At 37.9% G+C, this 11,809-nt stretch overlaps 1 protein-coding gene across 1 annotated transcript in view; it reads right to left on the minus strand.

The window, feature by feature from the left end:
• ORC5 (origin recognition complex subunit 5) overlaps nt 1–8,241 on the minus strand; it is a 92,531-nt gene extending 84,290 nt beyond the window's left edge. The window contains exons 1-3 of the mRNA XM_054564673.1: nt 8,077–8,241; nt 3,890–3,982; nt 585–785 (exon numbers count right to left, since the gene is read on the minus strand). Coding sequence (XP_054420648.1) covers nt 585–785; nt 3,890–3,982; nt 8,077–8,148 — 366 coding nt within the window. The 5' untranslated portion in view covers nt 8,149–8,241. The remainder of the gene's footprint in view (nt 1–584; nt 786–3,889; nt 3,983–8,076) is intronic.
• Between the last annotated feature and the right edge of the window lie 3,568 nt (nt 8,242–11,809).

Genomic DNA, 11,809 nt, shown 5'->3' on the forward strand with positions numbered 1-11,809 from the left:
TACTCTTCCTAAAATCATATTTGTTGCTCTAAAATCATCACTACCTCCTCTATCTAGAAAATGAAATAAAGTATTTTTGTATAGTTCTCAAGACATTCCATGATCTGCCAACACTTACTTTCTTAGTATTCTTTTTCTCCCTTCATACCTATAACCCAACAAAACTAGCCTATTTGCTATTCCCTGGCCTCTATCCCCATCTGCATGCATTTGCTTATATAATACCTCCATTTGAAATTCCTCTTATTCAGTTTCATCCTATTAATACCCTAATCATTCTTTTAGTTGTATCTCAAATGTTATACATCTTGAAGCTGTACCAGATGTGACTAAGTCAGTACTTTGCATCTCATGGTTCTCACTTATCACATTCTGCATATAGTTGTATGTCAGTTAATGTGTCATAGTTCTTCTATTAAACTGAAGCTCACTTTGGGTAAGAAAAACACCTAAAACATTTTTGTATCCCAAAACCACTTTGCATGGTACACTGCATATAATGAGACTCTAAACAAATATATGGAAATTGAATAAACAAATCAATTTTCAAATAAACAGTATTTGAAATGAAATTAAATACTTACAATATATACAGTCTGGTCCTTGAGATTTTTAGCTTTGGTTACTTGTTTAAACAAGCGAACAAAGTCATTAAATGTGTCACAGGTTATCTGAGTAGAACATCCATCCTCTGAAGAACTAAGATGATTCAACTTGTTTAAAATTTTTTCCAAAAGCAGCCTCAAGGTAAAGCATTCAACACAATTGACAAAGACATGTGGGAGCTGAGAACGAAATACAAAAAAAAAGTGTAAACAGCAAACACACATACAAGTATGGCTCTGCTGGATATTTCCTACTTGGCCTTCTAAACCTATACTCCACAATCTTCCAACATGCTCTATGTCCCAGGAGTCTGAACATTACACAGGGCATTGCCCAGACTCTTTTATTTTGCCACATTGATTGGATTCAGCCAATGGATATAACCAACAGAGGACTGAAGGAGAGGATCAAGAAAAAGAAGGTGAGTATTTATTCTCTTGATTCCCAGCCCTACCCCTCAGAGGCCCACAGTTTGACAGTTGCTATGACCTTGTACTACAGGCCACAGTTCCAGTTGGGTGGCTCTTAGTTGAAGGCTATAGTTCTTGCAAGGGTCCAATAACAACTCCTTTCTGTGCCCATTCAGGTCTGAGAGAGATAAAGGCTATCACTGCTTTACCATCCCTTATGGGTTCCCTTAACATCAATTCAACCTTCGTAAGATAGTCCCTTCATTGAAGTTACTTCAGTTATTTGAGTTTGCTATTTGTTTCCTAACAGGGATTCAAAGCAAACTTGTAGTTTCCTCTAAAGAATTATTATAAGGAAACCCAAGCACATTTGAATATTAAAACTTTTAGTAGAAATTTCATGTGTATAATTTTAAGATAATAATCTTAATGATGAATGAACCTAGATCAAAAAAAAACTACAGTAATCCTCCTATGAGAAGTGAGAACTAGTTCTCCATTTACAATAGTATCAAAATGGATGTAATTTCTGAAGTAACAAGGAAATAAAAGGCTTGCTCACAAATACAGTTGTTTTCAGGATGAAGTCACAAAAGCAGTGCTAATAATTCAGAGGAAGATAACTTACGACATCTGGCACAAGTAATGGAACCTAAAACTATTTTTAGTAATATTCTATAAATCTCACCCAATAACGGGGCTTTTCTTTCTTTGAGTAATGATGTAACTAAAGTTACATTATATTTACTTAGGCACAGTTTTACCAACATTTGCTGACCTCTTTTATCCTCATTCCTTTATGAACCAGAGGCCACAAGCTCTCCATTATGAATGTGTCTTGCTTATGACTATGTACTATGCATGACCTTTCATGGCAGCATACTTTAAGTGTCTCTTTGTGTACCTCTACCAGAAGCAGCAATAATCACCACTTAATTATAATGATTAAGTAGCAGCAAAAATTATGTTAAAAAATGAAATACCTATTTTAAATATGTAACTTCCTTATTCAGTTTTCATTATTTTATTCAATATATATTTTTAGGCGCTTCATACAAGGGGTTCTTGAATGCAAATGCCTGATCCAGGAATTTGTACACTCAGATTCTGAGCCTGGTATCTGTATTGTTAAAATGCACAAGTGTTCTTAGGTATCAAAGGCTAAAATTCACAAGTTGATATGTACAAAGCACTGTGGCTGATGTTGAGGATAATCTCAGGAAACACGGTCTTGAGCCAGTAAAATACAAATACAATGTAATAGCTAAAAACACTATGTATTATGACAGAATGCTTAGGTTGCACAACAGAGGGGAATCTAACACACCCCAGAGAGTCAAGAACAGCTTCCCAAAGCATAAGTAGAATACCACCTAGCAAAGGACACAAGCATTTGCTAAGCAACAAGTAGAGGCCACATGAGTGAATACACAGAAGCTACTCCAAGCAAAGGGAGCACTAGGTGCCAAGGTCTGGAAGTACGAGAGAGCAGGAACTATAAGTCATTTAGTATCACGCACCTTCAGAGCTAGAGTTTAGGACTGGGGCTAGCAAACTACACAGCCTGTAGGCCGATCATGTTTTGATAAAATTGTATTAGAACACAGCCACATCTGTTCAGATAGATAATGTCCAAACTGCTTTCACACTAAGGCAGAGTTGAGTAGCTGTGATAAAAACTGTATGGCCCACAAGCCTAAAATAATTACTATCTGTCCCTTAAGAAAAGTTTTGTTTATTCTAGCTTAGAACATGATAGAGGGTGTGGCAATAACCATTAATAATAGCAGCTAACATGTATTGAGTGCTTACTATATACTTAGTGCTCTACTAAGCACTTTTCATGTATTAACTCATTTAATTCTCAATAACAATTCCAAATGTTGTCACTACCAGCGCTAGTTTTCAGAAGGGGAAAGTACTAAGTGCTAAATCCAGAAGATCATGAGTCTGCCAGACCCTACAGCCCAAATCCTTAGCAATTATGAAAGATAAACTGAATCCAGCTCATGACGGGTCTTATATATCAGACAAAGCATGGACTGCAGTGAGGAGACTGTTACAGAAATTCAAGGAAGAAACAATGGTAGCTGAAACTGAGTAAGTTATAGCTATGGCTGAAGGTACATGAAGTCAAGTTATTAACAATGTAGAATAAGTAGAACATATTACTGGTTTGATTTACTTAGAGAGGATGAGGAAGGAGTAAAAAGAAAGTTTTGATAATTATATAAATATTGAGACCATTCACTGTCATAGACAGTATGGAAAAAAAGGCAGAGTAAAGGGGATATATTCAGTTTTGTATATGAGGAGATTCAGAATCATCAGTATCAATATTATAAATACAACAATGAAAAAGCAGATTTTAATATATTTTTTAACGTATTTTATTTTTAGAGGGCGGAGGGAGGGTGAAAGAGAGGGAGAGAAATATCAATGTGTAGTTGTCTCTCGCACACCCACTACTGGGGACCCAGCTCACAACCCAGGCCTGTGCCCTGACTGGGAATAGAACCAGAGACACTTTGGTTCGCAGGCTGGCACTCATTCCACTGCGCCAAGCCAGCCAGGGAGATTTTAGTATTTTTTAAAGAGTTTATCATCATGTGTGTTTTTTCCCAAATAGTATCTGCCAATGAAAATTAGAAATAAAAAGTAACTTTCTAACATCAAGGCTAAAGTTATCTAACAATCCTTCCTGAAGCTTACAGTCTTTGAAGGTATTCAAGCAAAAGTTAGTCAGAAATGTTTTATGTACACAATATTTCTTCAGAGAAAGGTGAACTGAACTAAATAATTTCCCACATATCCTTTCATTTCTAGGACTCTGAGTAAAAATCAATTAATGCTGAGTTTGGGGTTATTCTTACCTCTAAAGTTTTCAACAAGGTTTGTGTGACATAAGTCTTTCCACTGGCAGTATGTCCATAAATAAAAATGGATGGAAAGCTGAAATGATGTCTCTGGGGAGAAAAGATGATTATCAGTATGTACATACAAAACAGAAAACTAACGTTCATTAACTTGCAAGAGAGTTTATATGGTAAGGTAAAATATTCAGTCCAAGTTATTTCAACACTGAGCATACCATGAAGTCACCACACTTTGAATTTACTTGATTCAAGTCTAAGCACTTTCTCTGTTTAGAAATTAAAATTTCTGAAAATTTTTATTTGGCTTATTTATTATATACGCTATATATTCACACTTTTTATATTATAGTACAGGCTTATATATACAAACTCTTACATTTTCAAAGGAGATTTTATAGGAGATTTAAGAGATTTCTCAAGAATAATTTTGACCATACTCTTAACATTTTAACTTTTTTGTAAAGAATATAATCCCATATAAGCTGCAACTTCATTATACATTTTAAAGCTCTGAAATGAAACAAATGTAATCACAGGGTTAGAAGTCTGATTTCAAAAGTTTGTTGTTCTTAGGAAAATGTACAGGATACTTTTGAGGCACATTACATGTACCTCAGCCTAAATGTCATTTCATCAAATAAAATATGGTAAAATCTGCATAACATATATTTCAAAATACATATTTCCAAGATTTTCCTACAGAACATTACAAGTTAGCTCACTAGCAAAAAGTAATACTAAAATACGTTTTAGTTATACAACAACCATTTATTTATTAGACACTTATTAAATGCTGAAAACAATGACGCACTGAAGAGTATAAATATCAGTTAAAGCCAAAACTTGCTTTGGAGAAGTTCACAATCTAGTGAGAAGACACATATTTTAAATATAATTACAAGAAAATTGGAGGATGCAATTTTCATGAGAAAGTAGAGTATCTATGATCATCGTCTACCACTACAATAATAATTATAAACATTTACTACATTCTTGCCACTGAATTACACATTTCCTTTTGCAAGACAAACTGGAAATCAGATTTACACAGGAAAAACTTTTCTAAATAAGCTAAAAATGCATATTTTAATACATTAATCCCTTTTTGAAAATATCTATAATAATCTTGTAAATTAAATGGCTCAAAAATTCTGTCCCAAGAATTAACCACATGCTTGCTAAGCATCTCTGTTATACAAATACCGTATCTCACCTTTTTTAAAAAAGATTTTATTTATTTTTAGAGAGGGGAAGGAAGGCAGGAAAGAGAGGAAGAGAAATATCAATGTGTGAGAGATATATCAATCTGTTGCCTCTCAAATGCACTGGGGACCTGGCCTATAACCCAGGCATGTGCCCTGACTGGGAATAGAACTGGCAACCTTTTGATACACGGGCTGGCACTCAGTCCACTGAGCCAGACAAGCCGGGACTATATTTTACCTTTAAAATTCAAGACATCCTTCAGCAAATTTTTTCAAGCTATACTAAAACTCTCCTTTTCTGGAATTCTGCCACCCCTGTCTGCATCCATTATTTGGTGCTTAATAATATCCCACCTCATAACATCTTGCTTATTGTTCCCTAGAATTAAACTGAACTCTCATTGTTATTTAACATTTCCTCTTCAGAGACCTCTCTAACATAACCTGTAATATGCCAGGATCTGACCCAGTGCCTGACACAGAGAAGGTGCTCAGTAAGTATTAGTTGTTGAGCAAATAAATAAATCTGCTTAAAAATATGAACTAGTTCTTTGTATGTCCCACATGCACAGCACCTGGCAGAAAAGTGATACTAATATTGTTAAACATGATTTGCAGCAACAGTAGAGGTCAAAAACCTTTCTGTGGTCCATAGCACGCTGATACTGTTCATCTCTATTTGCCAATATTCTCTTTCAGGAGGAGCATTTCTGGTTGGAGTGATCTGAATTTTACAACTCCAGGGAAGGAATGCAGAGAATAACCAAAAAAACATTTCATTGATAATATAGCTAACTGTAACTGAAAGCATTATGGCTAAAATACTGAGGATGCGTTCACTGTCCTCTTACTTCTGTATCTAATGTGCCCCTTAGGAAGGGTGGTACTTTTACCCTAATACTTCACAGGCCACCTCTGACTGCCTTCCAACATTACCAGTGGGATAAAAGTACTTAGAGGACTTAAGCAGGGGTAAGGGGCAGGGGGCAGATAATGAGCGTTACTCTAAACTCTCATTTACTATCCTTGTAGGTAAGATCTAAGCCTGATTAATTCCATGTGTAAATAATGTGTATACAAAGATGGTGTGAATTTTTAAGAAAGAAATACAAAGCAGAAATAGTAATAATAATGCGTATGGTATAAGTTGGTGGTCTAGTTTAATTTTTTTTACAAGTATCAGTCCAGTTCTCCCAACACCATTTATTGAGAAGGCTAGGGCAAGGGAAATAAAGGAAAAAATAAACAAATGGGACTACATCAAATTAAAAAGCTTCTGCACAGCTAAAGAAACCATCCTCAAAATGAAAAGAAAACCGACTGTATGGGAGAACAAATTTGTCAATGATACAATGGACAAGGGTTTAATCTTCAAAATATATGAACAACTCATGACTTAACACGAGGAAGACAAACAACCCATTTAAAAAATGGGCAAAGGACGTGAACAAACACTTCTCAAAGAGGACATACAGATGGCCAATAGACATATGAAAAGATGCTCAACATTACTAATTACCAGAGAAATGTAAATTAAAACCACAATGAGATATCACCACACACCGGTCAGAATGGCTGTCATCAATAAATCAACATACAACAAATGCTGGAAAGGATGTGGGGAAAGGTGGGAATGCAGACTGGCTCAGCCACTGTGGAAAACAGTATGGAGATAACCCAAAAAATTAAAAAGGGAACTGCCTTTTGACCCAGTAATTCCACTGCTGGGAATATACCATAAGAACCCTGAGTCATCAACTCAAAAGTTAGTACCCCTATGTTTATAGCAGCGTTATTTACAATAGGCAAGGGCTGGAAAAAGCTTTAATGTCCATCAGTAAATGAGTGGATCAAAAAACTGTGGTACTTCTGCACCATGGAATACTACGCAGCAGAAAGAAAAAAGGTGCTTCTACCCTTCGCGACAGCATGGATGGAACTGGAAAGCATCATGCTAAGTGAAATAAGCCAGATGGTAAAAGACAAATACCATATGATCTCACCTATAAGAGGAACCTAATGAACAAAATAAATGAGCAAAATAGAACCAGAGATATGGAAACAAGGAACAGGCTGATAGCAACCAGAGGGGCAGAGAGAGGGGGATAACGGTGGAAAGAAGGAGAAGGGTCTAGTCTAAGAACAGGCCGGAATGACACATGGACACGGACAGTTGTGGGGAGTGACTGCAGGAGCCAGGGAGGGTGGGCTGGCCAGAGGAGTGCAAAGGGGGAAAAACTGGGACAACCGTAATAGAGTAACAATAAAAAAATTTAAATAAATAATGCATATGAATCAAAAGCACCCCCCAAAATGAAAATATAATAAAAAATAGATTAAGTTTTGAATTCGTGAATGCTACCCTCTGCCTATGAAAAAAGACTCCCCTAGCTGTGTCCATCCAGAGGACATACTTAACCTCTTCTCTCGGATTGCATCTGAAGTGCTAGTCTAGAAGTGTGGACTAGATCTCTTCAGGGCTTTTACAATTCTGGAAATGCAGATGAAGTTTTAAGCATGAAGCACTGCTTTAGTCCTCACTTGTGAAAACCACTACCTTTCTACCCATACTTGACTTACACAACCTACCTAAATGAAATGTGCGAACTTACATTTGAATAAATAACACTCTGCAAACACTGTTGTATAAAATCCCGTTCAGTTCAGGGAAGATAAGAGACAACCGCTATTGGCTACTGTGGGCTAACACCATCTCAAAAGTGTGGCGCGTGTAAAGGAACACGTCCTGCGCCAACGTCCTGTAGTGCAGGCCGGTCCTTCCGGTGCAGTTTTCTTTTAAAGGGACTATCACGAGTTACTTTGAGTGAAGGTGTCGGGTACATGTACAACACTCCCCTATCTCAACGCAAAATATGACTTATTGCCCCTCAATCCACACCAAAAATAAATAAACACACCACAAGACCACGGAAACGTTTGCCTCCGGGATTTGCAAGACAAAAAACAGTTTGACAATACCTCTCCAAATAGGGACTGCAACGTGGACACTTGGGACTCGCGACAAAGCACCATGTTTTCCAAGTGAGGCATTCTGGCGGCTACTAGGTGACCGGGCAGCCCGCGGCCAGCCAGTCTCACGAAATACGCCGCACCTACACCAACACTTGGTGGTACCCGCTCCCGCCGGAAACCGGACCGGCAGGGTTGTGGGTGGGACCGGCGTGGCCATGCGTCAGCGTGACGCCAGCACGCACGAGTAGCTTTGCCCCGCCTTAGTTTCCAAGGGGCGGAGGTTATCTGTTTGTGTGTCCTTGCTGAGGGACAGGTTTATTGAGGCTGCTGCCTTGGAGTGGGTATCTGACTCTGCGGCCTCTGCCACTCGAAGAACGAGAGGACGCGGGGATACGCGAACAGGGATGCGGCTGAAAGGGGCTGGGGGGGCGGGGGGCTCTGTGGACTCCCAATCATCAGCGAAACCGTGGCTTCGATTTTCGCTGTTTGAAGCCTCAAATTTAGAAAATTTTGAGTACCCGGGGGCTGTAGGCTGGAGCTCCACTGAGGAACAGAAAACAGACGTGAAACCGAGGCCTGCCTCCATACAGGAACTTAGCCTCCTTCAAGATACCGGGAAGGCCGGCTCAGGGATTTTGTTTGTTTTTTAATACCTGAGGAGCAGGGTAGGAAGTTAGTGGCATCCCGGGCCCCGGTTGGGGGGTGTGGGGTGGGGTGGGGTGGAGTTTAATGGGTTGAACAAACAGCTTGGAATTAGTAGTGTTCATGCAAGCCTGAAACCAGGTCTTGAAGCTCTTTTCACCAAAGGGAGAAAGTTCTAGTGTACATTGGTTAAAGCAAGGCAACAGACATGAGAAAATGCTGCCTTCAGCATAAGGCTTCCTTTATTTATTCATGGAACACCTACTAGAAAACATACACTAGAAGATTCTGGTAATAATAAGCTAAAGAACTAGACAGAAAAGTGTGGTGAAAAGAAGCCTTGGGGCCCTGAAACCCCTGGACCGGGGCCACTCAATGACTTCTGAGCAGAGACCTTGAAAGAATCACTGAACCATTCATTTTGAATCTCAACTTCATTATCTATAAAATAGAAATAACCCTGGCCAGTGCGGCTTGTTGGTTGAAGGGTCCGCCCATGTACCAAAAGTCTGTGGGTTGGATTCCAGTGGAGACAAACACTCGGGTTGCAGGTTCGGTCCCCGTTGGGGTGCCGAAGGTGGCCAATAGATGTTTTTTCTCACACACACAAAAATGTGTGTGTCTCTCTCGCTTTCTCCACTCCCCCACCCCTTCTCTCCGTAAACTCAATGAATATATCCTCAGGCGAGGATTTTAAAAATAGTAATAAAACAAATAGCTGTTATTGCCAGAAGTAAAAGATTAAAGCTGGTACAACTAGCTTTAAATTGTAGACATCATAAGATTCTTGCATTTGTAATAGCCCAAAGGATCTTTTGATAATCATGAGTTCCTAGAACTTATTAGGTAGTCAAAATCACATTTTTAAAGCAATAATAAGTGAAGTTTGCTAAGTATCTTAAGAGGGAATTATAAAGGGTACAATGGGACCATCAATCTTTCAATATCTTCTGAAAGGAAACTAGCCCTTCCCTACCCTCTTAAGACTGTTATACATACTTATAAACTACATCTTTATAGCATTCAACAAAAGTATAACAATAATTATCTACATGTTGGTCTCCCTCTCCAGATGCTTTATCAGGGCAGGACACCATGTATTCTTCACAGCTCCATTTCAGCATATCCTGAAGTGCCTGGTGTGTACATAATAATAAGTCAATAAATGATTGTGACGTAAGAGGAAATGCTTTTACTGTTGGGACAGACTTAACAAAGTGTCCCAGAGGAAGGAACCAGGAAACTGAGTCTAATGAATAAGGGTTCACACAGGCAACAGTGCGGTGATCGTGAGGGGTGTGGAGGGAACAGAGACTTGACTTGGGGTGGTGAACACACAATACAGTCAGATCATGTGTTGTAGAATTTTGCACCTGAAACGTGTGATTTTGTTAACCCGTGTCACCCCAATAAATTCAATAAAAAGAAAAAATAAAAAATATAAAAGAAAGGAAGAAAAAGTGTTCACCTGTACCAGACACTAAGTATATAATCTTTTACTTCTGGCAATAACAGCTATTTGTTTTATTACTATTTTTAAAATCCTCGCCTGAGGATATATTCATTGAGTTTACGGAGAGAAGAGGAGGGGGAGTGGAGAAAGCGAGAGAGACACACACATTTCTACGTGTGTGAGAAAAAACATCTATTGGCCACCTTCGGCACCCCAACGGGGACCGAACCTGCAAACCAAGTGTTTGCCTCCACCGGAATCCAACCCACAGACTTTTGGTACATGGACGGACCAAAGTGAGACCAACAAAGACATTCTAAGCAAAGAACAAAAAGATGAGAAAAAGACAAAAAGTGGCATATTGGCAATTTCATATCAGGGACTAGAAAAAACCAGTGCATGGTAGGAGGTCAGGTTGGGAACAATCTATGTTATGCTAAAAGACTATCTTAAGAAAGTCACAAGGAGCCAGTGAATTTTAGGCAGGCAAATGATGAGACTTATAGAAAGATACCTTTGGCTACAGCTTGGAAAGTGGAATCAGTTTGACTTGTTAAAAAGACTATTACAATATTATTAATAAATCATCACAGCTTAAACTAAAGCAATAGAAATAGGGATGAGAGGAAATGACAAGGTTTATTAAACATAATGTGGCAAGCACTGTGATATATATGTTATCCCATTTAAACTTCAGCAATATTATAATAGAGATATTATTGTTCAGCAAATGGAAAAGCTAGCCAAGGTTAAATAATTTATCCAAAGTCTCACAGTTATTGTATATTTCAACTTAGGTCTGGTGGACTCCAAAGTCCTTAATCTTTCCATTACATGATACTGAGAAAAGGCTCAATCTAGAGAAATTTAGAAATACATTTCACAGACTTAGTGGCTGCTTATATGAGATGAAGGGGTGAGTCACTGAGAATAGCATTTAGGTTTCTGACTTAGGTGATTTTATGTTTGCCAGTAATTAAATAAAAAATAAAGAATGAGAAGATTTATTGACTTAGTTTTATCTTTGTGGGTTAAATTTAATTTTATTTTTATGACCAAAGTGAGTTTGTTATATTAAATTTGAAGTGTCTTCAGGATAACCAAGTAGAGAAGTTGGGTAAAAATAAGATCTGGAGCTACAAAAAGTAGCCTAGAGAAGGAATTAACAGATGTCATAATGATATGGGTAGTTTAGCCAGTGCTGGTTTAGATTACCCACAGAGAATGTTTGATATTCATTAAGCAAATAATCCTTTAAAAATGTAGTAGTAGATGAAGTAGTGTTTAGTGCTGCAGTACTATACTTTCCATAGAAAGATTGTGTTTTCAAGAAATACCCCAATAGTAAGAAGCTCACTGAAATCCTGAAATTGAATAGCTATTGTTTTGATCTGTACTAAAATTCAAGTTTTAGTTAAAGGAAAAGTCATGGAACACCAACAGTTATAAGTATATTAGTTCACTAGGCTTTCTACTTAAAAAAACTTAATTTTAAATACTCCAAATTCTGTTAACACATATGGTCCTAGTTTAAAGAATATAAGAACAATAATGAAGGAATGGTTTCCTATAGAAAAGAAAAAGTGACCACATCACAAGCCATGGATCACCAATAGTTTTATAGTAAGGATGTTTTAAAGGGTC

This window comes from Pteronotus mesoamericanus, unplaced genomic scaffold (assembly GCF_021234165.1).
Source record: "Pteronotus mesoamericanus isolate MK-2021 breed Mesoamerican mustached bat unplaced genomic scaffold, CSHL_Meso_final scaffold_85, whole genome shotgun sequence".
Classification (NCBI taxonomy): Eukaryota; Metazoa; Chordata; class Mammalia; order Chiroptera; family Mormoopidae; genus Pteronotus; species Pteronotus mesoamericanus.